Source organism: Hirundo rustica, chromosome 1 (genome assembly GCF_015227805.2).
Source record: "Hirundo rustica isolate bHirRus1 chromosome 1, bHirRus1.pri.v3, whole genome shotgun sequence".
NCBI classification, from domain to species: Eukaryota; Metazoa; Chordata; class Aves; order Passeriformes; family Hirundinidae; genus Hirundo; species Hirundo rustica.
The window spans coordinates 106,119,159-106,147,041 of NC_053450.1; the positions used below are offsets into that span (position 1 = coordinate 106,119,159).

At 37.3% G+C, this 27,883-nt stretch overlaps 1 protein-coding gene across 1 annotated transcript in view; it reads left to right on the forward strand.

Annotated features, from left to right (window-relative positions):
- The window catches only part of CUL1 (cullin 1), a 53,721-nt gene that overhangs the window by 21,274 nt on the left and 4,564 nt on the right, over positions 1-27,883 (forward strand). The window contains exons 3-17 of the mRNA XM_040065031.1: positions 7,870-8,044; positions 8,460-8,627; positions 9,680-9,730; positions 10,652-10,742; positions 11,446-11,609; positions 14,915-15,077; positions 18,715-18,845; positions 21,518-21,625; positions 21,725-21,831; positions 22,963-23,011; positions 23,408-23,539; positions 24,088-24,205; positions 25,149-25,225; positions 26,014-26,145; positions 26,980-27,072. Of these exons, the coding sequence (XP_039920965.1) occupies positions 7,870-8,044; positions 8,460-8,627; positions 9,680-9,730; positions 10,652-10,742; positions 11,446-11,609; positions 14,915-15,077; positions 18,715-18,845; positions 21,518-21,625; positions 21,725-21,831; positions 22,963-23,011; positions 23,408-23,539; positions 24,088-24,205; positions 25,149-25,225; positions 26,014-26,145; positions 26,980-27,072 (1,759 nt within the window). The remainder of the gene's footprint in view (positions 1-7,869; positions 8,045-8,459; positions 8,628-9,679; positions 9,731-10,651; positions 10,743-11,445; positions 11,610-14,914; positions 15,078-18,714; positions 18,846-21,517; positions 21,626-21,724; positions 21,832-22,962; positions 23,012-23,407; positions 23,540-24,087; positions 24,206-25,148; positions 25,226-26,013; positions 26,146-26,979; positions 27,073-27,883) is intronic.

The following is a 27,883-nucleotide window of genomic DNA, read 5'->3' on the forward strand; positions in this document are numbered from 1 at the left end:
AATGCAAGTAATTGTATATCAGAAAAGGTTACTGTAATCATTTTATAAAATGGGAAATTTTTTTCCTCACGTATTAGCAAGTGATATAGGAAAATACTGTGTTGAGCATTAAGTAATAAAGTGTAGTATGCTTACACTTTAAAAATACCAGATGACTCAGGATAATCTGTCTGTTCATAAAATAGAAAGTGTGACTGTATTTCACTTTTTTTTTTCCTGTGAGAAGATTCAGCACCAGTAGTATGTGTTGACCAGGCAAAACCATGAAGCCCTTTTCCTGGCATCTGTTCGCCAAGGTCTTTTGTAGTTGCTTCTGTTGCAATCTTTTTGCTTGTTGAATTCCTGTATTTTAGTAGGATTTTAGATCAGCAGACACATATTAAAACTGTGAAAATATTTTCTAACCACATGAATCTGTTGTTACCAGGCAGCACGGTATGTTCTTGTTTTTTCTTTCTGAGCAGATTCTAGTCAGAAAAGATACTGAGGTGTCAGAGCATGCACATTTTATTTACATCTCAGACACTGTTCCACTTTCTGTTAAGATTCTGTCACTCTAGGCCATCCTCTCACTTCAATGTCAAATTGTTTAAGGTCACTTTGGATACATCAAGGCAGCCTCTTCTGTCTGCTAGTATTAGTCCTGCATATATTCAATATCCTATTTCATAGGACTTCTCGTGTTCCAGTCAGTGCTTGCATGAAGCATGGAGATAGAAGTAAATGTATTTGTTGACATATTTGAAGGATACATAATACACTTTTTCTTTTGTGGAAAGGTACATATAATTGTATGCATTTGTGTGTATTTACAAAGATTACATCTTCAGTTTGAAAGAAAGAATATATTTTTGCAATCATTTCCTTTCTTTATGCACTCTTCCACAGTGATTGCTTGCTGTTCTACTTGTTTTTTATAGTAACCAATAATATTCTGTTTAGAACCAACCTCTGTCAACGCAGAGAAATAAATTTAAAAGCAGCCTCAGTTATGGAGGCTCTTACACTCCCTGGCATAAAGATTGTACACTTTGTTTATGCATTTGGCTTTGAAATTCTGCGCTTTCCTTGAAACTCAGTGCTTCTCTGTGACCCTCTTCAGTTTATGCTGTGGAGAGGGAAACAAGAAGTTATCTATTAGTCTTCAGCTGGCTTTTGCTAAAAGTGTCGCTGATCTCAGACATGTAGAAACATGTTTGAGCTGAGTTATGCCTGGATTTTCATAACAGCTGCATGGCTGATGCTGTAATAGCTCCTCAATCTCTTGCCTCAGTCCTTCCCTGACTAAAATGGTTTGTCTAAAATTGAGTGATTTAACAGAGCAGTTGTATCAAATCTAAAGACTGAAATGTATCAATTGAAACTTCATTGGTTTTTAGCACCAGTGGTGAATGTGTGGGGTTGCGTACAGGTTCTTAATTTTGCTGGTTTTCTCTGAATTGCTTTGTGGGAATAACCCTTACTTACTGGATGATGACCGGAACATACATAACATCTGTTGCTGATACCTCTCTGAAAAGAATGAAGGTTTCTGGGTTGTTTGTTTTACTGCTGCTCCTCAAAAAGCTAAAATGAGCGCTCAAAGCACTTGTTCTGAAAAGTGATTGGTTTTTGACAACCTTACAATTTCAAAAACTCATGCAAAATTCCTTCATCTATTTGACACAAAAAACACTGAAGTTGTGTAGGCGTGTCCACTTTTCTTAGTAGCTGTTCTTATATCTGGGGTAATCCAGCCTAGTCTTCTGGATTTCAACAGGACTTGAATGGCTTTAATTTTGATGAAAATATGTAAAGCTGTTCTTTAGTAAATATAATAAGCTGTGTTGATTGTATTAGAAGTGGTTCTACAGTAATACAAAGCTTCTGTAATCTTCCCTGGTAATTTTCCTACCAGTATCTTCAGTAACTCTCTATATGATGTTCTTGAATGCCTTTGGCATAATCTAGGAAAATAGTGATTTTTGACAAGAGTGGAACTAAGCTCAGTTTAGTCCTGTAGGCCAGCTACTGAGCATGAAGTTATTTACTGCTTAAGATCTGTGAAATAGCAAATTTATGCCTAAAACTGATCTTTATAATAAAGAGACTAGAGGTAATGAGAGAAATTGTGATTGGACAGTTGTTCAGCTTGTGTTGTTGTTGTGGGCACCTCTGCACTATAGTTTTCTGCTGTGTTGTATTAATTCTGCTTCCCTTTCAGTTCCTTTATTTTTATATCTCTGTTCCTCACGTGGACTTCTTCCAGTTATGTTAATTTTTCTTAGTGAAATGGAAGCACTCTGGGGACCCGATTGAGCTGCTGAAAGGTGAATCAGTTATTACCTCAGCAGAACTGTTTTCTCTTAAAATCCTAAAGACTTATGCAAAACTGAATGATTTATACTCATCAGTGTAGAGGCAGAGTGCTTTTTTCATGTGTGTTGAATTACAAAACTGATTTTTTTTTTTTAATATAACTTAGGTTTGTAGTTGCTTCCGGAGGAAAAAACCTGTATGGATTACTTTGGTATTTTTTGAGGGCAGATTAGAATTGACCATGGCATGCTCAAGCTTGTGTTTAGTTCCATACATGCTCAAAAAATACATGCAGTGCTGCTGAAAGAGCCTGTTTCACTTCCCCAGTGTGGACACAGAAGTTTAGATCTGCTCGCCAAAGGGTCTGGGGACAGGGAACACAGTTGTAGTGTTGGTTACTTCCCCAGTCCACGTGACTGACTGCCTGCATGAGCTCCCATGCTACTGGAAACCAGGTGGCAAGTAAGCTCTCCACCTGGATTGTGTGTTAGGACCATTTCCTTCAGTGAAAGTGATCTTATACAAGGCCTTAAATCCATTAGGGTGCGGCAGCACGGGATTTTTTTTTTTTTTTTCCTGTTGCCCATCTGTAGAAGCAGAGCCAACACTGTCAAAAGTAGTGTAAATTACTGATGACAGAGGTGGTAAAATTAGTTTTTCTTTGGCTATTTTTTTGTTTTGAAGACTTTGGAGGAGAATAAAGTTCTGAAAAGGATTTTTCATCTTGAACAGCACTGTGTTGGATTATTTTATAAACTTTCTTGCAGTTTTCTACCTCAAATTTATTTTAGACAATTAAATTTCTCCTCCACTGTAGGGAAGGTGTAGAGGTTATAGGTGATTGACCTTGATCTCTTCCTCCTGTAGATGGCTTGTCTGCTGGGCCAAATATGAAGTTCAGCAGACTAAAGCTCAGGGATCAGCACAGCTTCACTGTGGTTAAAACTTTTCTGTTGATGAATTAACTTCTCTGCTTGTTATGGTATGCAAATTGCTGTACAGAATTGTGCAAATGCCCCCAAAAATATTTCCTGGTAGCTGTTTGCTGCTTTCAGCATACAAAGCATTGAGGGATTTATTTTGCCTTCTGCAAGTAAGAATTCTTTTTGTAGCATTCCCCTTGTGATTCTCAGATGGACTGTCATACACTTTGTTGTAAGTAACACGAATCTGATTTTGTTTTGAATATGTCAGTCTTTCTGTCAGTGGCTGGCTCTAGCAGATGGGGGGGACAGATTGTAAACAAAGTGTGAGAGAGCATGCTTTATGTAGAATATGTCAAAGAGTTACACTTGCAAGGTGCCTTCTACATGGGCAAACTAACTTCAGTTTGACTTGTGTGGAACAGTGAAACTAGAGCACTTCAAAAGCGCTGTCTTGGACCCTTTGCCTAGCAAATCTCAAGCCAGAATAAAAGGTAGAGATGAGCATTACTGGAATTACCGTTTGTTGCAGCTCTGAGGTGATTACTGTCAGGCATGGACAAAAGGTCTGTGTATTTGTTCACTTTACAAGGAATCCTGGGTTTAATAGTAAAATGTGTGGCATAAGAAAAAGGCTTATGTCTTCTAATCTTGGCCTTTTATTTTTCTGAAGGCTGTTGTGATTGTTTGTAGAGATGAATGTTTTTGCCAGGCAGTACTCTCAAAACTGCAAGAATTACCCTTCATCTGGACAATCTTCATGTTTTCAGGCTTGCTCAAAGCCACTTGGAATAAGAGAGTTAGGGGAAGAAGGAGGCAAGACTGTCAAGGGGGTATTTATGGATCAGCCCTAAATTCCTAGTATCATGATGGAGAGGTTTTCTATAAACAATTGAGAGAAATTTATATATTAGCTATTTTATAATTAACCTGTGGGGTAAACCTGCTTTTCTTGTTTGTGGCAAGAAAGTAAGTTGCATATGTAGAGGAAAATGGTTGTGCTGTGTGGTGTTCTTCACCTGAACAGGGAATTCTGAAATCAAAGTGTAGATGGTAAAAGTAGCAACAGTGCCAGGGAATTCGAACAAACAAATGACTAGGAGGTGGAAGAAATCATTAATGTCCAGGAAATCAGTGGCTGATAGAGATAAGAGGCTGATTAAAAGTTCAATTGCTTCAATTCAATACAAATGAAGGCTTTATGTTAACTGGTTGAGATCGTGGGAAATTTTGTTATTTGGCATCCGCTTGAGGTAACAGATTAGAAATAAATGTACACTGTGTATTTTCAAAAAGGGTTCATCTTAGGCAAAGAGCATTACTTCTTTGCACAGGAGGCAATGACTTTCTGAACAAGCCTGTAAATATAGATTGTGAGTAGGCTTTCCTTGCTGTTTGATGTGAAGACCCTAAGCCTTGCTCCTGGTGGCATGCAGGATACATGATCATTAAACCCAGTTTAAGGGTATGCTTTTTCTATGAAATGTTTTATAAAATTAATTACAAGGAAGTTAACTGGATATTTGGAGACAATTTCCTTTTTGAGCTTTACTACTTAGAAGCAAATCTGTTTATAATGACCGTAATGCATCATATATTTGTAGTTTATAATTCTCTTGGTATTTATCTGTGCTGATGTCTTCCCATTTTATTGTGTTGGACTTCGTGAAGGGAAAGATAAAAGTAGAAATCTGTCTGCTGGTTAAAGCTAGGTCCACTTGTGTTGAGTGATAAAGTACTGGAATCGTCTGCCTGGGGAGGTGGTGGAGTCACCATCCCTGGATGTGTTTAAAGAAAGACTGGATGTGGCACTCAGCACCAGGGTTTAGTTGAGGTAGTAGGGCCTGGGTTGGACTTGGTGATCTTGAAGGTCTCTTCCAAACTTGTGGTTCTGTGAAAACACAAAGCCAAATTAAACCTTCTGGATTGGTTAATACAGTGTTTTCTAACAAGGGATGTGACTCAAAAACCTGTCCTTGGACTGTCAGTAGAAGAGTGAGTTCTCAGTAGCTTCATTCCTGTTGGCTGATTGTTGTTTGTGTGCATCATTAGGGTAATTTTTGTTGTCAGATCTAAGTCCTCATCAAGTTCGATTTGGATGGTACCTAGTTAGTTTATTTTTCTTGCTTGTGGAATGCAACTTCTTTAAGAATGCCTTCTGAAGTGTTTAGGGCAATGTGACTTCCACTTACTACTTCAAAAGAATTCTGAATATTTGAGTTTTTTAGATTAGAAAATAGAATATGTTCTTGAAATGTTACATTAACAGTTACAGCAAGTCTTCCAGGCTGTAGTAGTATAACAGGAAAAAATATTGCTGCCACTTGCTAGGGTTGTCTGCTGCCTCTCTCTCTCTATATATATATTATATATATATATATATGTATATACTCGGCTTAAAGATGTAAAGAGCAAACTTCCTACCCTGGGACAGTTGTCAGATTTTTCAGGTTGACTGCAGTGGAGTTGCAACAAGAACTCTAAAGGTAATCACGAGACACCTCAGGGACTTGAGATGATTGGTTAAGAGATGAGAAGCTGAAGTAGTTTTCACCTTTCTCCTTCCAGTTGCAAGGAATGATGAAGGCAGAAACAGGAAGAGCTGGCAGATCAATAGTTGGCTCTGAGCCTGGTGTCACGGCAGAATTTTTTTTTTTCCTTTAATCAGGGCTAGGTTTATATGACACCAGGTCTGCTGGTGGCAGATGTGGTATACCTGTCTCAGAAAGGGAGAAGTATCTTTGCAGATACCAGAGTTACTGGGTCTTCTAAAGAGAGCTTTACACTAGATATAAAAAGGAAAAGGAATAAAACCAGGGGGCATGCCAGTGTTTGGGAGATGGTGTGCTAGTGAGATCCTTCAACCTGATATCTCAGTGGAGGCAGGCGATGGAGATCCACGTGGCAGCAAAGAAAAAAAGGTCACTGTGTTAGAAACCACAGAATTGCCTGGTCACGTAGGAATTAGGGCTTCTAGTTGAAAAAAAAGGTGGTGGCATCAACAGCCCAACCAAGTGCCATCTGTATGAATGCATGCAGCACAGACAGCAAGCAGGCAGCCAGTCACAAGTCTTCTTCCCAAGGGCTCAGTGCTGGAGCCAGTTTAAAATTCTGTTTAATCTCTTCAGCAATGACTGAGACAAGGGGATCAAGTGCACCCTCAGTGATTTGGCAGAGAACACAGTGTTAGGTTAGAGTGCTGATCTGCTGGAGTGTGAGTAGGCTCTGCGGTGGGGTCCAAAGAAGCAGGACCAGTGGGCTGAGGCCCGAGGTATGAGGTTCAGCAAGGCGAGGTGCTGGGTCCTGCACTTCAGCCACAGCCCCAGGCAGTGCTGCAGGCTGAGGGAGGAGTAGCTGAAAAGCTGCCCCATGGCAAAGGACCTGGTGGTGCTGTTTGACAGCTGTCTGAACATGAGCCAGCGTGTGCCCGGATGGCCAAAAGGCCAATGGCATCCTGGCCTGTATCAACAATAGTGGCCAGCAGGAGCAGGGCAGTGACTGTACCCGTCCTCTGCACTGGTGAGGCTGCACCTCAGATCCTGTGCTCAGTTTTGGGTCCCTCTCTACAGGAGAGACATTGAGGTGCTGGGGTCTGTCCAGAGAAGGGCAGTGGAGCTGGGGAAGGGTCTGGAGCACAAGGCTGATAAAGGAGAGGCTGAGGGAGCTGGGCATGTTTAGCCTGGAGGAAAAGGAGGCTGGGGGGGGGACGACACACACACCCCTCATTGCTCTCTACAACTACCTGAAAGGAGCAAGGTGAGAGTCATCCCCTTCTACCATGTAATAAGCAACAAGAGGAAATGGCCCGAAGTTGCATCAGAGGAGATGTAGGTTGGATATTAGGAAAACTTTCCCTACTGTAAGCATTGTCCTGCCTTGTAATGATATGCCCAGGTGGGTGGTGGAATCAGTGTTTCTGGAGGTATTTAAAATACTCTTAGATATGGTGATTAGGGAGATGGTTTAGTGGTGGACTTAGCGGTGCTATATTAATGGTTGGACTCATCTTAGAAGGCTTTTCTAATCTAAACAATTCTATGACTCTGGGATTTTACACTGAAATTTCAGGATTGACTTATTGCCTATAGTTGGGTTTTAGTGAATCTCGTCTTATGGTGTGCATTTAAATGTATGTGTGTGTCTCACCGTTACTGCTTTCCAGGTTCGTCCAATGTGCCAATCTTAAGTGGCCAAATCTTTTATGGAGGATGGTGCTTGAAAGAATGCAAAAATATTCTCTTGTGTTTTCAACTTTGGGCTAGTATTGAAATTTCTTTTAGTTCAAGTGAAAGCTTATGTATTTGTAGAAGACCAATATAATAGATCAAATAAATTCCATTTAAATAGTCTTATCAGCAAATTCCACTTTTTTTTTTTTCTTGGTGGTCTTGTTAAGTAGGCATTAAGTAAATTTAATGTTGGGGTCAGTACTTGCAGTGCCCTCAGCAGTCTGACACAATTTTGCTGCAGATAATTCTGCTAAAAATGGCTTAATTTTCTTATCTGGGGTTTGATGTGGGCTAGTCCGTCTTGTAATGCATTATGTTTAAGTCATTGTATAAGTAATAGCTTATTAAAATTAACATTGTTTTTCATTGTATTTTTAATGTCTTACGGTGATAAATGTATTCCTTAACTTTCCTGTCAGTCATGTTTATAACTACTGTACTAGTGTACACCAGTCTAATCAAGCACGGGGAGCTGGAGTACCTCCTTCTAAATCGAAAAAGGGCCAGACACCTGGAGGTGCTCAGTTTGTTGGCTTGGAATTGTACAAACGGCTAAAAGAATTTCTGAAGAACTACTTGACAAATCTCCTTAAGGTAAGATGGGGTATGAGATCAATCTGCACTTGTAGTAACATAAACTGGGCTGGGAAGAAAAGCTGTGTCAACAAGCCTAGAGGTGTATACAGCCACTGGAAGTAAACTGAATGGTCTTAAAACGTGCTTTTTTCTCCATAGCCATTAGAATATTTTGTTGGCTTTATCTCAGACACAGATCAGTTCCTAAGCTTGTACCTGTGAGCTGCTTTTCTTCTTCAAGCTGAAAAAACATGCCTGTGTTTTAGAGAAGTAGTGTTACATGGCGTCTTAAGCTGTCCTGTACTTGAGCAAGAATAGCTAGACTTTCTAAGCAATTAACCAGCATATTAGGAATGCTGAAAGAATGGATGCCTATCATGTTGAAAATGCCTGACAAAATTGTGCAGCAGTACTAGCAAACTTGTGATTTCAGGATGGTGAAGATTTGATGGATGAGAGTGTGCTGAAATTCTACACTCAGCAGTGGGAAGATTATAGGTTTTCAAGCAAAGTATTGAATGGGATATGTGCCTACCTCAATCGACATTGGGTTCGTCGTGAGTGCGATGAAGGTCGTAAAGGAATATATGAAATTTATTCAGTAAGTAGCTTTTTTGAAGTGAGTGGTTTGTCCATTACACCCGCCATGTTTGCATTGTCATCCTGCAGATCGCTCCTTGAATCTTGTAGGAGGTTCGTAGAAATTTTGAGAAGCAGGCAAAGTGGCATTATCCCTCCTTTCTCCACTTCTACCCCAGGGTATCTGTAAAAATTCCAAGGTCTAAGTCTGTGAGATGTTTAAGCTGCCTTGTATGTATTGGGACTTCCAGTAGTAGACTATTGAGGGTTGTCTGTTTCTGAATATTTGCTGCTTACTGTTGTCTGAGTGCCTCAGTGTGGCCTTGTTATCCCACTTAGAATTCAGCCAAGCATTTCAAACACCAAATGAAGCAATAAATCGTTTTTTTTTTTTTCTGATGACTTCAATACATTTCTAAAAATTTTTGGCATCCAAGCTGCTAAGATTCAGACAACATTTGGTTTGTAGTGTAAGTTATTTTGTTACAGTTCTGAAAGATTAATATGTGATCTTGGTAATTTTTTTTTAATGTGAAGTAATATATTTAAGAACTTAACAGAACTTCTGTATCTCAGATAACTAAAAGGGCTTTTTTTAAATAAAGGATAATTACTGTCCTTACTAGTGAAGCATTAGGAAAACGCTGTTCTATTTTCCCGCTTCAGTAAAATCATTTAGCATATGGTAGAAAACGAGTTGGTATCCTTAGTTCCCTTCCTCTTAACTTTGGTAGCCTGATTCTAAGGGACTGTGTCAGCTCGGAAATTGCCAACAAAAAAAGCTATATGTTTACGAAGTAACTCAAAATGGGTTTTGTTGGTTTCCAGAATTGGCAGTGGATCCCCTGGTAGTGAAAGGAACAACTTAGTAAAGTTAGTGGTAAAGCTGGTTGTAATTTTAATGTGAAACAATCTCATTACTTGAGAAATGTGTGTGCTAAAATATAGTTTTAGAAGTTCTGATTAGTTAGCATACTACATCAGCTTTCTTTAAAGGGAGTTACCCTACATGTACATTTGTATATGTAAATATTTTCTTTATTCCATCTTTCTTCTCTCTTCTTTTGCTTCTAGCTTGCCTTGGTGACCTGGAGAGACTGCTTATTCAGGCCATTAAATAAGCAGGTATATACATTTTAGTATATTACAACTATAGTGTTATTTTATAAGGTTGATTTCATATGTTGTTAGTAACTTCTTCAAGGAGTCCAGGGGGTGGGGATGTGCGCATGGAAAATAAAATGGAACCTTCTGCTTCTCCTTTGTGATACTAAAAAAAGATAAATATTTGAAGTAATAGGCCTGTATGTGTGTGATTGAACCTTGATACCAAGACTGTTGTGTTATCTCTCTGCTGAGAGGACCCTTGGCTTTTTAAAAAAAAAAAACTAAGGGGACTTAAATAGCAATTTCAGTGGTTACTAAGCTAGGCAGGAGTACAGGCTGATGACCATTATGTCTTAAGGTTTGGGAGTCAAGGTTGGATGAGAACAGATAGTGACAGGCTGGGATTTTGGTCTCTCCTAGTGTTACTGTAAGTTGATATATTTACACTGATGCCTGGGAAACTCAGGTCAGCCAAATGTTTAAAATCAGTGAATCAGCACAATATAAAGCAAGGCATTCCATCACAATTCTTAGGTACATGTATATGTTGATTTCACTTCTTACCAGTACTTCGTGATTAAGTGGTTGCAGCAGATTATTTGTCCAAAGAACAGGCAGTTAGTTCAGTTCTTGCTACAGTGTTTTGAATTTCACATATAAAACAAAGAGACGTTTAGTTTAGATGGTGTTTTTTTGAAATTTAAAAAAAACCTGATCACTTTAAGACCCATATACACCTTGCCACTAATCAGACTGTAATTATGTGTTAGAACTGTATTATTCTCCGTAGGAACTTTATATGTTCAGATCTCCTTAAATGTTGTTCTCAGGGTGCCTGACTTTTCTTGAATATGGAATACACTCCTAATTAAGTATGGTGCTTGATGTACCAGCTGCTTTGTCTGTGCTTGACTTAATTTTTAATCCCTGTTTTCGAAGGTAACAAATGCAGTGTTGAAATTGATTGAAAAGGAAAGAAATGGTGAAACTATCAATACAAGGCTGATCAGTGGAGTTGTACAATCCTATGGTAAACGTGATTTAAAATTGTTATTTTCTTTAAAATAAATAAATTTATGTACCCTATCAGAGCCCAGAAGTAGCATCCCACCTCCTCAGATGTCCAGTAGAGACTCCTTTTTACAGTAACGTAAATGCAGTTATGTATTGTTTAATCTCACATTTGTACTGATACTTCATACAATAACAGTTGATTATACCATATTTATAAAACTTGAGTGCAACTGATAGACAAGGGTGTTCATTGTTTGCAAATTAGTTATTAAGGAGCTAAATCTGGAAGTGGGGAAGAATGGTAGTTTGCATAAGCAGAGTGGCGTTGCTTTTTCCATTTTGCATAATATTGAGAGCATTGCCATCCAAATTACTGACTAGTTTAATTAATAAAAGCAAAAGCATATAATCTGGAACTTATGAGCGAAAAATGAAAGGAGAATTTGAACTAGCATTTGAGATACTGAAGTTTTCCAAATCTTAAAATCCTACATTTAAGAAATGTATCTAAAAGTGTAGTTGACAGTAACATCTTGTACTGATATTTTTTAAATGCAAAATCAATGTCATTTTTTAAAAATGGTGCTGATACAGTCCCAATTGATTGCTTTCATCTAAGTTAGAAGGAGTGCCCTTGTTTATTTGCAGGACTCCACCTCATAAAAAACAATTTTATCATTTCTTGGTCTTTTTTGTTTGGTTGTGGTTTTTTCCTTTAGTGGAGCTGGGGCTGAATGAAGATGATGCATTTGCAAAAGGACCTACACTAACTGTCTATAAAGAATCCTTTGAATCTCAGTTTCTTGCTGACACAGAGAGATTTTATACACGAGAAAGTACTGAATTCTTGCAACAGAACCCAGTCACAGAGTACATGAAGAAGGTAAATTACTTAATCTGCTTTGTGATTTTTGATTTTCTGGACACAGATTTTTTTTTTTAGAGGTAAAGGAATATAAGTTCTAGGCTTTCATTATCAGTTTCTTAAAATGGTTATTTTACAGAAACAACTGTTTTTTCCTGTAGTGATTTGCTTCTGTGTTTACCTGGACTGAAGTTTGTCCCTTTACTACATTTCAGTGAGTACAGTGAAATATGGAACTTTCTGAACAGCCAAAACAGAAGATTAAGTTAAAATAAATTCAGATATTTTTTTAGACTTCAAGACACCAAAACAATAATTCTGCTTTAATACCACAAAATAATTCTGCTTTAATACCACAAGTTTACCATTCCTGTACAAGGAAGAGTGTGTTGAAACATTTATTGAAATACCTTCCTGAGCAAGCTGACTAAAGAAATACATCATTGATTAGCTTCAGTTCTCTCTGAATATTTTAGTGTCATGAACCCTTACACTGTACTTCTCATCACAGAGGCCAGATTTAAGTTCTTAACTTGTCTCTGGTTTTGAGGATCCCAGACAGGGCAACTAAGAGCAAGCAGGATAAATATTGGCTATTTCTAGCCTGGTTTTTAGGTCAGTCTCACTGACTCAGTAGTAGATAGGTCATCTTCCACCTTGGACAAGTGCTGCTTTATATATTTTTTTCCTCAGCACATTTCTTCATATTCTGAATTGCTGCTTGTTTATTCCCTTTCAGCTTAATTAAAAAATAAGAGAGCTTTTTGAGTATGCAATATGCAGATACACATTCCTCCCTGCAGTATTTTTGTGTAATGCTTTTTACCAGAGAACACATCCTTTCTTAACCATTGGCATTAAAGTCAATGAATTACCCAAAAAAAAAAAAAAAAAAAAAAAAAAAAAAAAAAAAAGGATGGGAGGGGAGGTCCTAGAAATAACACAGTAAAAGGAACTGGGCCCTTAGTAGTTTCCCAATAGTTACCAGACCAACCTATGTTTACTTTTGTGGTGTTGAATTAATTATTTTTTGCTACTTCCCTTTCAAGTTCTTGTTTTAACTTTCATCCTAATATATATATATATAAAGAGAAAGTAAGGAAATGTCAGTCAGAACCTGAATGACTGGCTCATCCAGACTTCTTGGTACAGGACAGTAAGAAGCTGTCTGAAGGTCGTTGCTATTTCAAGAACTAGAGATTACGGGCAAGTAGAAATAACTTACTAGTACCCCAAACAATCCTCAAGGCTTCAGAAATCTGCAAAACAACCTGCTATGCTTGAAGGTGATGTTGAAGATTGAAAGCACATAAAAAGTTAGCAGACAGCAGGGGAAACGTTCGGCAGGAAAGTATGTAGCCTTATGTATCTGCTCAAATTAATATATTAGAGATTTATACAAGCCATTTGGGCACCCTTGACATCTCCTTACCGACTAGTGGCTATAAGATCTTACAAGTGATCTGATGGAAGCATGAACTGTGAACAGAGTAATCTGTTAGTACACTTACTTGACATTCTCACTGGAGCGCTGTACTTTGAGTTCTGTCTGGCAATAAATAGCATTGCAAAATAAAAAGAACTCTTGGAGTACCCTAGAGCACACCAGCATAGCATGACTACTGTTACTGTGTTACAGTAGAATCGTGGTAGCGTCTTGTAGAATAGGCAACGAAACCTTAACAAGAACTTGGATTTGTTTATGTAGTTACATAGGCAGCCTTTCTCAGTTTAGAAGTATTGTGAATTTTTCTTCTCAGGCCAGACTGCATGAGTAAAGGTGGCATAGCCTGGTGTGCTGTAGGGAAAAAGGTCAGTATTTCTTAAGGCTGTGCCTTTATATATGATTTTACACTGACATTTTCATCTTTATAATTGAAACAAGTGAAGTTACTGTTGTGTGAACTAATTGTTTTTCCCTTATTTCTGAAATGTGACTTTAAAAGGAAAATGGAGTTATAAGAACACCAAAAAAAATAGACTATAAGGAAACATGAAGTTAGAGTAAATATTTATTTTCATAAAAGAGCTCACAATGAGAGTTGACTGTTGACGTTGAAAGTGAAGGTCTAAGGATATTTTAAGAAGCGGCATTAGAAGTGGCAGAATTTTTTGAACTACAGAAATACAGAGTTGGTTAAATACAAGATAAGTAGTTCCAATGTTCATAAGAAACATTTGCTGCTATTTGCTGTCAGTAAGGAAGTTGATTGTTATTCCATACTGGTAAGAAATTGGCAAGTACTTTGGAGCAGGAGCTTACGTCCCTTCTCAAATTGCTGATTTCATTTCCTGTATTTTGATCAGTGCTGGTTTGGCTCTAGGAGACAGTAATCCAGGACCATTTCACAAGACCTAAGTGTGAAATCATTAAAGAATGAGTGAAGCTAACAGTGGCTGAGATTAAACTTGTCTATGTATGATGCAGTGCACTTACAGTGTAATCATTCCTTTTTTTATTGTCTGGAATATGATCTTTCATGTTTACTTAGGACTCTGGCATACTAGGAAAATTAATTAACCTAATTCTATTTTCTTGATGGCATTGTAAATTAAAATAATTCGGGCTCATAAGAGGACAAACAGTCTTTATTCCTAATAATGTACTACAGTTCCAAATGGTTTGTAAGGCGAATCCTTAACATTTTTGCAAACAAAATAGAGGTAATTGTTATGTAAACAGTTTCAGTTTTACATTTCGGCATAAGTTTTATTACTTGAGTGACATTTAGAATTTTAGTTTGCCAGGAAGATATGCATATGTAGCATTTCATATGCCAAATTAAATGCTAGTATAATTTAAATGATTGTAGTTTATTGGTAAGCTTTTTCATGTAAGAATGTAGATGAGAATATTCAAATAAATTTGTCATGGGCATAATGTTAAGGTGCAGTTCCCTGCCTTTTGGTTTTGTAGAGCCATGAAATATATTCATGTTTGTTTTAAACAAAACTACCTCTGTCGCTGGAGAGCTTGCTGATCCTGAAACTGCCAGCATGTCAGTGGCTTTCTCTTTTTCTGACAGCGTATTTTCATCTGTAAATTCCTTATTCACAAGCAGCAGGAAAACAGTCTTGCTGTGATTCTCCCCCGCCATTTAAACAGCTCATAGTATTTTCGTCAACATAAACATCAATTCCAAATGTATATTATGATTCCCAGAAAAATAACTGCTTAAGTAGGTGGTCCATAACACCAGACTAGTGAGGGGTTTGCTTGCTGTTGTTTACTAGAAGAATTTACTGAACAGTCACCCGTTTTCTGCTGTTGGATTCGTGTTCTGCCTTCCCTGCAGGTTTCATGTTTATCTCTGTTTCTGTAGGCCGAAGCTCGCCTTCTTGAGGAGCAGCGTAGAGTTCAGGTGTATCTCCATGAGAGCACACAAGATGAGTTAGCACGAAAGTGTGAGCAAGTACTTATCGAAAAACACCTGGAGATATTTCATACAGAGTTTCAGAATTTGTTGGATGCTGACAAAAATGAAGGTAAGGAGTTTCAAACGCTGGCTTTAGGCTTAGAGCTCTCCTCCCTAATGTTATGTGAATGATGTAAAATCTGGCGCTAGCTAAATGTCATTTGTTCAGGAATTAGATTAAGAGATAAGAAAGTTACTAAACTGATGGACAAGCAGGTTTTGATGAAATCAGGATGGCTGATGATACTGCTTCAAGGACCCTACCCCAGTCTCAGATATTAAGGCAGAACAGCACTAGTTTGATTTCTCTTAACATGTCTGGAAGAGTTTCAAGAGCACTTGAGCCATCTTTCCAGCAGGAGCTGAAACCTGTGTGAGAGAGATGGGAGGTGAAAAACAGACAAGCACTCTCTCCAGCTGTTTCAGTTTAATCCATGGATCTTCCTGAGTCAGCACTGAGAATTATAAAGTCCAAAGTGTTCAGAAGTATGTATAGGAAATGTTAAAAGAGGAATAAATGCAAATAAGTAGCTTTTAAAATAGACCATATAAAATACATAATATTGTAGATAGACCACAAGGGAATTATTAACTGATGAGTTAGTTTTGGCTGTGAAAATGATTCTTAAGTGTTGCTAATGGATCAAGTTTATATTGTCATAGACAATACATAGAATACAGACTTTTTCAACATTTCCTCTGAAATAATGAAGATTTTCGGAGTTTAGGTATCTTTAAGGAATTGGCAATTGTGTTGGTTTGTATGAGTTTCTTCAGGAGTTAATAGCACAAAATAACAGCCGGAACTAATTCCTGTGGATCACAGAGATTATAACGAGGAATGATGATTGTGATTTCCCAGTTGGGGAACTAATTAAATCTGTATTTCAAGTCTGAATATGGCTGTATAGCTGAAATACTGCTCTTATGAAAGTGGCAGAATGTAAGAGATGCTGTGGTTAAGTTGCTAATGATGAAATTGTTCATTTGAGAGTTTTAAATTGTAACTATGACTGTCTCATTGTATATCAGTCTTAAAATAGCAATTATGAATTATTGCTATCTGTAATAGTCATGTTGATAACTAAGAGTTGCTTCAAAATCAAAAAGGGCAATTCAGCATGATTAGTAGATCAGAAGTCAGCTGATTCAAATGCAAATAATCTAGTATTTGAGTCAGATTTTGTTTGTATTTTTAAATATTTACTCCATAATTGGAAGAGATTTTAATGGGTGTTGGTTTGTGAAATGACTTTAAAAATCATAAAATTACTTCCAACAATTGAAATAGCAATAGAACAAACAAGAAAGGGATTTTTTTTTGGACTTAGGACACCTTCACAGACTTTTCTTTTATGCTCCTACTTTATCAAGCTCTTGGATTATGTGAGCCCTTAGTACAGTCACTTACCATAGTGATGCAATTCCATAAGTTAGTCCAGGTAAAAAAGAACATAATTATCTTGTGTCTTGGGTACTGTCTAGTTACTATCTTTGGGTTTGCTTTCATGTGGGTTATTTCTAAGATTAACTAGACCTTCTTTAAACACTTGGGGTTTTTTCTCTCCTTTTTCAAAATATTTTCTCTGCTGTTATCAGCCTTCACTTATGGAAATTGTAGCAGTTCCCTCACCCTTTTTAAGATTCATGAAGCTTTAAGATAAGAAACTTTATTTTCAATAATATTCTGATAATTCACTCTTTAATCTCTGTAATCAATTCATTCTCCAGTTTGTGGTATACTAACATAGCCTTTGGTAGACTATCCTAAACTTACAATAAAAGATTGCTCTTGATTAAAATATTTATTGCTTTGCTCTTGAAAGTACACTGGTTTTGAGGTCCTCCCATGCAAACTATGTTTGAGCATATCATATTACAGGCCACTCCTGTTGGTGTTCTGTAACTTTTTAATCTACTGTGCAGCTAATGCATAAACTGGTTATAAAGGTTGTGGGACACATTCCTTGTATGTTGCATACATCAGTATGACACCTGTAGGAAATTTATTTATAAATTGGATTTATTGGGAGAAGGCTGTAATGATGTAGGCAGAGTTACCGTGCAAATCTTCCATGAGACTTTGCAGCATCTCTTCCTTATTTCACCTAACACAGACATCCTGGTAAACCAACTTGTGAACACTCGTGTGCGGGTAGCTGTAACAGCAGCTCATTGTATCTATGCATGGCATTATTTTCCTACTTTTTTTCTAAAGTTCTGTGGAGTATTCTTATGTTCTTATAAAAGTTAACGTCGGGTTGCAGTCGCGGTTTTCACAGAGAGAAAAAGAAGTTTCATTTTCAAATCTGCAAGTTTAAGCTTGACAAAGTTTTAAGGAAAGGAAAGTGTTTTACAGAAACCTAACTGAACTGAAATGTCATCCCTTCAGTGTTAGACAGCATCAAACTCTGTGTTGTATTTTGAAGTTAGGTACAGTACCAGCTCATTGATTCCTCTGTTTTGTTTATTCTAATAATCCTCTGGTGGTAAAAAAATTGCTCACAAGCCCTTCAGAGAAGTCCTTGCACTTCAGAAGAGCTAGATGCAGTTGTCAACCTTTAGATGGGTTCCACTAGATGAAATATCCTCCTTAGTTTACAGTAAATAATCTGATTGTTTACTCTCTCATTTGCATGTTCAGTGAGTGCAGGATTGCAAGAGGTGACTGGTAGGTTTGTGAACCTGGTTTATGGCAAATTCAGAGGGGGGTTTTTGTTTGGGTTTTTTTTAAGAGCTCTGCTCTCAGAAAATACAAAGCATCTATCCTCTTGAAACTAAATAATAGGAACCAAAACCCTCTTCAGTGTCAGACTTTCCAAAATTGCTGATTGGTTTGGAAAGTCTTGGATGAAAACTGGTGAGATTTTAATATGAAGCCTTAACATATGTGAAATAACATGCAGTTTATTTTTACTTTCATTAGTTCTATTGTAACCCTTTTCAGAACCTCTTTTTTCTTTCAGATACAATTATTACTACTAGTAATCAGTCACTTAAAAGTTGTTTCTTTTTTTTGAAAAAGGTATCTTCTACTGACAGGGCTTTATTGAAAGAAATTTGATTTAAAATGTTTCAATTTATCTGCTAAGGTCATATAATTACATTACATTTTGGCTTAAATTTCCAACTGTTGCCATTGATGCTGCCCAAAGTAAAAGTGTTAATATGCAAAGGGCTAAAAGTAACATTGGATCTCTGAGAACTGTCCTGTTCAGAATAAGATTTAAAGGACAGTGGTCAGCTGGAAAATGTAGAAGTATACTTGTAGCACAGCCAGCAGTAACATTAATAATAGTCTCAAATTCATGGCAGCACTTCAAAATGTTATTTAAATAAGAGAGGTTTAACACCATTTTTGAATCATTATTTTAAACCTGTGAAAGCAAAATCAGAAGTAAATTTTCTTCCATTCAGATGGGGGGGTTTTATTCTTGAGGTTTGTTGCATTGTGAAGGTAAAAAGTAGATCCTAATATAGCAGATTGTTCTCTCTTTAACTAGTGTTAGCTTTCCAGGTGAGTGCAGAGGTTTGCTGTGCTGTATAATCATTTGCTGTCATTTTTCCTGGCTTTTTACAGAAGCAATTGCACGTGTGTTTTGTTGACAATAGATGTTTATCTCCTATTGACAACTTGTAAATGAGAATTTGAAGTAATAGCCAGTAGAGATGAGAGATGTTAGCTTTCTTTTTTTTGTCTTTTACAGACTTAGGTCGCATGTATAACCTTGTATCTCGAATCCAGGATGGCCTTGGAGAGCTGAAAAAACTTTTGGAAACCCACATTCATAATCAGGGTCTAGCTGCAATTGAAAAATGTGGAGAAGCTGCACTAAATGCAAGTATCCCATCAAAACAAGTCTGTGTGTGGTTGCTTCCACTTTTACTTATAGAGGATAGTGAATGCATCCAGATAAAAATTCCGGTTTGCTTGTTTTCCCTCTCACTAATTTAATTTGTAAAGACTTGGCAATTCTCAAATGTTGGTAGAAGGCTTAAAACAAAACTTATATCAGTCTGTTTCTACTCTTTAAATTTTGGGAGTCTTTGGAGTGGTTTTTTTTGTTTTCATTTGGGTTGGGCACATTGTGGGGGTTTTTGCTTTGGTTTGTTTTGAGGGAAGGGTGAGTTTCCTTCTGAGGTTGTGCTCTCTGTCAGGATGTCATGCTGCTTGGAAAGCTGGCTGTGCAAATACAACACCCAACACTTAAACAATACACCTGGAAGTCCACTGTTTCAAGAAACATTATCTCCAGTTGACTGTATTTTGTTTCATCTTTAGGAATTCTGACTTGGGTGGGACTATCTGGAGAAGGTTTCTATTAGTTTCAGTTTTTTGATAATATCTTTATTCTGTTTGGAAAAGTATGAGAAATAGAAGAAGAAGGAGGAGCTGAAATGGTTGGAAAGGTCACAATATCAGGAGGAGATCAGGTCTTTGAAAAGGCTGCTTTTTAGATTTTTACCCCATAAGTGTAATTCTAAATTTAGTTTTGTGTTGATTAGGGTTGCATCTTGGCAACATGAAGTTGTTTAAATCCTTTGCTGACCTTCTTGTTTATAGACAATATGATGTTTTCCAGGAGAAAAGAAAGAATAAAATACTGCACAAAGCAAGATCAAAATAGAATGTAGATTCTGATAAATTTTACTTTAAATGGAATTCAAGAAGCACTTGGACAATGCTCTCAGGCATTGTCACTGATAATAACATCATCAGTGTGATTCTTAGGGTGATCCTGTGCAGGGTCAGGGGTTGGACTTTGATGATCCTTGTGGGTCCCTTCCAACTCAGGATACACTATGATTCCATGATTAACTTTGCTTTTTTTATTTTTATTTTAATTTCTTGAAATAGCTTCATACTAAAGCAGTAATCTGTATTGAAGGGTGTAGTGTCTGTTGGTCACTTCTATAGTTTTAAGTGCATAGTTTTTTAGCAGTGTTGATCTTTTATGAATCATGAAGTAGTCTTGAAGCAAGTTCAGGAATCTTCACTTTCATTTGTAGGCATCTCTGTAATTTTTGAAATCAGATCTGCTCCACGCTTGTCACATCCCCCTAGTGGTCATCACTCTTGGGGTTTTTTTCCGTTTAGGCCTTGAATAATTAGGGCAGAAAAAAAAAAATGAAAGCTCTTTCTCCATTAATTATTTCGTCTTTCAGAGAGGGAAGGTCCAAGATTTGTATGTATTAGTTGACTCCAACCATTTGCAAACTCTTCTTGCCTGTGACACTTCTTCTTGTTTCCTCATCTCTTTGTTTTGTTCCTCATTCCACATTTGTTCTTCATTTTCTCCAGCCATTTCCCTTGGGAACCATCTTGCCTTTTCTTCCAATATCCCTCACACCACTGTGTTGCTGTTCATCGTTGCCTTGTTAGTCCTCTATCACACTTAGGTAGGATTGATTCTTCCCATCTTCGTTTACCTGTACTGTGTCTAAACGCAGCTGAACAAATGCTTCTCAGTTTATCCACAGTCAGTGCAGAAACAGTCACACCAGCCTGACCCATTTCACCTATTTTAGATTTTTACTGTAGGAGTTGTGCTCTTGTCTCTTAACTGTATTAATGAGACTGCTTTTCAGTCAGAAGATTTGCTGCTTTTTCTGCCTTTGGTTTGTTTTGGTGGGTTTTTGGGGTTTTTTTTAGTCCTTATAATCAGTACTTTTCTGAATGTCCTTCAAATCCACTTGTGTTCCTTAACTTAGAAGTTGTCAATAATCTCAGTTCTTTGTCTCAAGCATGACGTTAGCTTGGTGGCCCATGGTAGTCTGTCTGTCTTCAGTGGCAGCAGGAAATGGTTTTCAGTATCCTGATAAAACCCTGCCCATATTCCACCACTTCTTGCCAGCAAGACCTGATCTCCAAATTGAAGACTTCCAGCCTTTCTTAGTCTGTTGTGTAGTAGCTGTCCTGGTGTGCCTGTGATTTGCTTGCTCATCATTGTCCCAGCTCTTGACTCCACTCCATCTTTATTGAGAAGCAAAGATCAGTAACTGCACATAGAACTCAGTCTGAGTACAATAAACTTGATGTTTATTGGCACTTGGCTGCCACTGGGTGTTGAGCAGATAATTTTTAAAAACTGCCAATGACTGAGGTATCTGTACTTGGTTGTACCTACTGGATATACACCAGTCACATTCTTAATTTAGAGACTTTCCTCTGTAGCAGCTTCCCTTTAATAGTTGTCCACCTCTCTCAGGTGTGACTTGAAATAAGTCTTTGAAAATATTTGCAGTGGTTGAGTGCATATTTTGTTGTCTTTTGTGTAATGTGGTACACTCTGTACTCTGGTTGCTGTAAATGAAAGCTTGCAGTAACATCAGGCAGTCCTGGACACAGGACCTGAACCAGTCTGGGTACTAGTTAACCTTTAAAATATTTCTAATACTGCATAGACTTTTCCCACACAAATCTTCTTGGGCCAGTGAATAGCTCCATTTTGGAGGAAGTAGGAAGCAGAAAGTCAACAGGTTACAAAATCCAGTCTCTCCTCATTGCAGGATCCAAAAATGTATGTACAGACAGTGTTGGATGTCCATAAGAAATACAACGCTTTAGTCATGTCTGCATTCAACAATGATGCTGGCTTCGTGGCTGCACTAGACAAAGTAAGTGCATGTAGTAGCAGACGCTGGACTTATTTTTTATTTCCATGCAAAATAAAAAAAAATGTCTCCCAAAATTTCACTGTCTTTTGGGATTTATAGGCTTGTGGTCGATTTATAAATAATAATGCAGTGACGAAAATGGCTCAGTCATCCAGTAAATCCCCAGAGCTACTGGCACGATACTGTGACTCTTTACTAAAGAAAAGGTATGTCCTCAAAGACAAATGATTATTTCATGTTGGCTTTTATTTTAAAAGGGTTTAGCCTATGAAGTTTTCTACTGTCTTCAGAAACAGAACTTCACTTTGCAAGAATTTAACTGTATCAAATTCTGGATACAAAATTTACAGTAGGACCATTCCTAAAGTTTGTGTTGTTTGCTTTTGTTTTTAAGGAAAAGTGGAGCAAACAAGCAAACCTTTCTTGCCTTATAGGAATCTAGGGTGGGGTTTTTTTCAGTAAAACTGAAGGAGGGGTTTTTTACACTGAAAAACTTAAATTGGGTCATACGTTGTAAAGAGATGTACATTCTCTTTTTCCATTAAAATTGTTGCTTTCCTCCTGGTTTTTTTTATACCTTCTTCCATCTGGGCAGAAACTGAGGGGGACAAAAACTGCTTTTAACCTCTCGTAGTTAATATTTTAATTCAAGGTATTTGGCTTTAAATGATTCAGCAGTTCATACGGTGAGTTGGTATCAGTTCAGTTCATACTGAATTGGTGTCAGTTTTGTCCCTGACAATATTTCTAGTTGTTTTGGTGGAGGAAAAAAAGCCACCACCAAACAACCCAAAAATGGGAGAACTTGCTCACTTTACCCTTTCCCATCCCCTCCTTCATTCAGCAAAGGGTTTATTTTCTCCTTTACAAATACTGGCTGTGTGCAAGGTAGGTTTGGGGTTTGCCTTGTGCACAAGCATGGGATGGAGGAAGACAATGTGGTGCCACCTGAGCTTTCACCCAGTTAAGTCCCAGCTCTGTGAGCTGGTTTCTTCTCACTATACTATCTAAGATAAGAAATAAAGATGGCATTTAGCAGCAGGAAGACAGAGGTCTGTGTTTAAGCTCATAAATCCTGAGAAGTACCCAGGCTACCAACAAGTCACAAGCAAGTCATGGTCCAGGACTTCAACCTGTGACATTTGGGAATTTCAGAATTGCTGATAGATGGAGCAATGAACTGTTCCTTCATTACACTGTTTCCTTTTTAAGGAGCCTTTGATCCCAGAACTACTCAAATTTGCATTCTTTTTTTCTGAAGCTTCCATAAGCATCCATATATAGTTTTAATTCTTCCGGTTTGGGACTCATTAAAAAATGCACTTCTTTAATTGCAGCTCAAAGAATCCAGAAGAGGCAGAATTGGAAGATACACTCAATCAAGTGGTAAGATGTCTATAAATACATATAAAATATAATTTTATTTTTTTAAGTAAAAACCCCTTTACAGCAGATTTAAAGTGGCTGTGTTGAAGCTATGCTTTTACTTAATCTGTATATATATATATATATATAAAATGTATAATTTCCACATCTTTTCATATCATTATATATCCACATATATTCCACATGTAGAGCATATTATATATACAGTTCTTGTTTTAAAATATTATCCATATTTAAAGCAAACACACACCACCAGTCCCTCTACCCTCCCCCAAGAAAGCCAAACAAAATCCCTAATTTTTAAAATTTAGGTGCAAACTAAGTAGCTCCTGCTATAGCTTTTTCAAGACAAATGGTTAAATATTTTTTCCTTACAAATTATGTTGGCTTTTCCAGATGGTTGTCTTCAAGTACATTGAGGATAAAGATGTGTTTCAAAAATTCTATGCTAAAATGCTGGCAAAGAGACTTGTGCATCAAAACAGTGCTAGTGATGATGCTGAGGCAAGCATGATCTCCAAACTAAAAGTGAGTATTCCATGACTGTCCCATGATCTACTGCCTTGCAGGTATTCACAACGTTTTGGAAAACATTGATGTACATCCTTTAATTTGTTAATTTTTTATGCACATAAAAATATACATAGGTCTTTTTTTCTGGGTTTTTGTTTGTTTGTTTGTTTTTTTAATCCTAGGAACTTCTAGTGCATGTCTGTCGGATGGAGCTAAACTTAATTTTTCTTAACCAAATTAATGACATGGATTTAATTATTCAAGGGAATGAGTACTGAAAAGTTGCTTAATTTTGTTAACCGATATTTATGCAGATTTAAGCAAAATGCAACTGACTACCCTTTGAGTAGTCTTTCATTTTGTTTTGCTTAATTTTTAAACAAAATTTTCTTCAGTTTTCAATGACAGTTAAAGCTCATATTGCAGGAGGGATCAGCACACTGAGTAAGGAAAATACGGAACTTTGTGCATCTCTTAAGAAAATAAGTTCTAACACTTTGTTCTGCTCGTTATCCAATGTCAAAAATGTGTCTTGCTGATGTATCTGTGCTTTTAAAATACAGCAAGCTTGTGGTTTTGAGTATACCTCCAAGCTGCAGCGGATGTTCCAAGATATTGGTGTAAGCAAGGATTTGAATGAGCAGTTTAAAAAGCACCTGACCAATTCAGAACCACTAGATTGTAAGTAATACCTTTACCTAAGTTACTGTTGCATAGTATAGCTTTATCTTATTCCTGCAGAACTAAGTGTGTGAGAGAAATACGTGACTTACTCATACTGTCACAAATTAGTGTTCTTCTGACCATGATAGCTGTGATATTTAAATTAGGCTTCTAGGTCTGTTCTTTGTCTTCTAGCAACTCTTTACATATTTTGTGAGTAGCCTCCTTCTGATTTTGCAGATCACATTTGGGTACATAACTAAATTATGTTGAATACTGTCTTGTCTTTTTTTTATTATTTTTTATTTTTTTATGTTTGATTGGAGGGATGTTTTTCTTTGAACAGTTTTGATTTTTTAACTGTTTAATACTTAGACTTACGTGAAAGTATTAAGGATAAAATATATTCTGTTCCAGGTTGTTAGATGCCCCAACCGCCTTTTTATACTTTTCTTTTCAGTTGAAGCACATTGAACCAAATTCTGTCAAGAATTGCTAATTAATTCTTGGGTTGCAATTAGAGTTGTGTTTCCTCAGGCTTACATTTTACTTAGTTTTGTATTATTCATACTTGACTTGACCGAAATGCCTTACAAGTATAGACAGGTCTGAGAGGCCTGTTCTTGCAGTTGTGTACTGTGATGATGAACACTTAAAATTTTCACACTTCTGTGTTAAAAGAGAAACCCATTGTGGAGATAGAAACAGAGTAGTAACTTCTCCAAATGAGAGAAGATTGAGTGCCTGTAACAGTAAATTTAAAGCTCTCCAACTCATGACATCTTTCATGAATAGCTTTGGTTATGTTCTGACAAAAATAAAATAGTGCTTAATGATTTTTTACCATGTTAGTTTGACCACAAGGCCAGAACCGTTTCTGTTTCCAAACTGGGACTGTGTTTGAAGAGGGGGTTAGGAGGAAGTGGGGTGATGCAGCTCATCCCCTTCACCTCTCTTGCAGTGGATTTCAGCATCCAAGTACTGAGTTCTGGATCGTGGCCGTTCCAGCAGTCCTGCACGTTTGCTCTGCCATCTGAGGTGAGGCACTGGAACTTGGTTCATTTGAACATGGAATGATCATGAGAGAAATTTATTTGACAAAGCTGATGTCTCCTTCTGTTCTGCTGTGTGTCAGAGGGGTAGAAGTGTCTCTGGTATTCACCTATTTGGCCTGAGGATATTTGGAACAAGATAACTGAGTAAGGTAGTTGGAGGGAACTGTGTGAAATACATGTTACGTATACATACATACATAATATGGAAATAAATGTTTTCATGTCTTTCCGATGAAAACTCCCTGGTTTAATGACTCTTTCTTCAAAATATATAATGGCAACTAAAGTAAATCTTTGATATTGCATTTTTCTGGGTATACTTAAGAAACCTTTTCATCCCATTGCTTCAGCTTTGCCCAGTAAAATCTTTAGATATTATAATTATTAGTTTTCTGCTGAGTGCTTATCCAGAAAAGACAAGACATAAATATTTAACATTAGGAATAAGTTTAATGCTGTTACCTGGAGGATGAAGATGATTAAAACAAATTGCTTTTCTAGCCATGCTTAATGTTTCCTAAAAGGAAGAAGGAACCTTAAATGCCTGTTTACATTTGTACTGTTAATGATACTTTTATGGGGAAACTCATAATAGGGAAATTTTTCATCTAGTCTGCCGAATTTGAATACTTTGAGTTTCTGTTTGCGTTATTTAGACAACATAGTGGTTGAGAGTGATCAGATTTGATGATCCCCTGTTGCTTCCACAACACGTAGTAATGGTAAATGAAGGTAAATAATATTTATTTATTACTGATGTTTTTTATACAGTTAGAACGGAGCTACCAGAGATTTACTGCATTTTATGCCAGTCGTCACAGTGGAAGAAAATTAACATGGTTGTATCAGCTGTCCAAAGGGGAATTGGTTACCAACTGTTTCAAAAACAGATACACATTACAGGTATGGACAAGTCATGCCAATAGAAACACTTGGTGATGGTTGTATTCAGAGGACCAGATGCAGCCAGTAGAATCTTTATTGTATGTTTATTTTATTTACTGTACTGATACTAAAGATATGTGTTGAAAAGAAAATTAACTTAGGAAATGGAACACATTGCCTGTGGTTTAAAGAGGTGTTGAAATATATTTTGTGAGACAAATACAGCCTCTTTGCCCAGGATCTCATGCTGCTTATACTTTCCTGTCTACTTTCTCTCAAAAAGTCGATGGGATGGGGAGTTCACTACAGTGAGAAGAAACAAAATAAGGTCAGACTTTGACCTTGTCATCAACATATGTTAACCCTGTGGTGATAAGACATAGATAAGCCACTGATAGCTGCTTGGTGTATAAATTTGGTTTCATTATTCTGCTGGAGTTGGGAGGGTTGTGACAATGAATTCAGTAATCTGTGCCGGGTTTAATGAACATTAAATGGGTAAGAGTTGGAGTGACAGAAGAAAGCAATTTAAAACTATATTAGCAAGTAGAAGGATAATACTTTGATACCATAACAGAAGATTTGATGAAGTGTCTGAAGCAAGCTAAATTATCCTAGTCCTGGGGTTTACGTTTAGATAATGCTGGAATGGGGAGTTCTGGTTGTAAAAGCAACATTAGATTTTTTTTTTTTCTTTTCCTTAGCACCACTTGGGTATTCTGTTGTCCAAATATTCCAGTGTATGTGTTTAACTGGTAAATTTCAGGCTGTTCAAATTCAGAAAGTGTTTGTAAGTTCTCATTTTCTGATATCCCCCCTCTCCCCTGTGTTCTCTGTTTTTGGATCTGTCAGGCATCCACATTCCAGATGGCAATTTTACTGCAGTACAACACAGAAGATGCCTACACCGTGCAGCAGCTGACAGACAGTACTCAAATAAAAATGGTAGTGACTTTGCACATTTTACCACACTCTTGTGAGCAAGTGTTTTGGTCTTCAGGGCTCTTCCTGCTATCATAAGAAATTTGGAGCCAAGAATCAGTTTCTATCCCATGCTTGGAGCCAGAATCAGTTTCTGTCCCAAAGGAGACAAATGTGCTTTATTCTTGGTCAATTCACTTTCTGGTTTACTTTCCTGCCTGTCTTCTGATGAATCTTAGTGCACGTTCATTCCTGTTCATGACTGGAGTGAATTGTCTAGCTGGCTGCTGAGCTCTGGTTGGAAGTTTTCAGTGTTTCAATGCATACATTTTAATGTTAAAAGACAACATTCTAGCAAAGACAGCATTTTCCCTAAATGATTGATCCATGCATCTGTCATTCTTTTATATAGCAAGGCTTTTTTACATGAACATTAGTAAATTTGCAGTTCATTGGCTAACTCTCCTGTGGAAAAGGTTCCCTCCTTTTCATTCCAAGCAGGCTTTATGGCATTTATTTTACCTTTAGAAATAGGTTTGAATCAAGTCTGCTCTGACTTCTGGTAAGTTAGGTGTTCCTAATCAGTAGGATCTTCACTTCTAGAAATGCATATCTAGAAAGTTATTGTTGCTGATAGATTACAGCAAACCCAGAAGTGTTAGGGAGTTGTCATTTATTACAAACTCTAGTAAAATAGCAGCTTTGCAGGCCTGCACAGAATATTGCCAGTAGCCTTCTGGAACCAACCGGCAACAGTGACCATAATGAATCCCCATTAAAACAAAAATATGTTAATCAGAAAGCTGAGAGTGCTTGCTTTCTGGAGTTTAAGCTT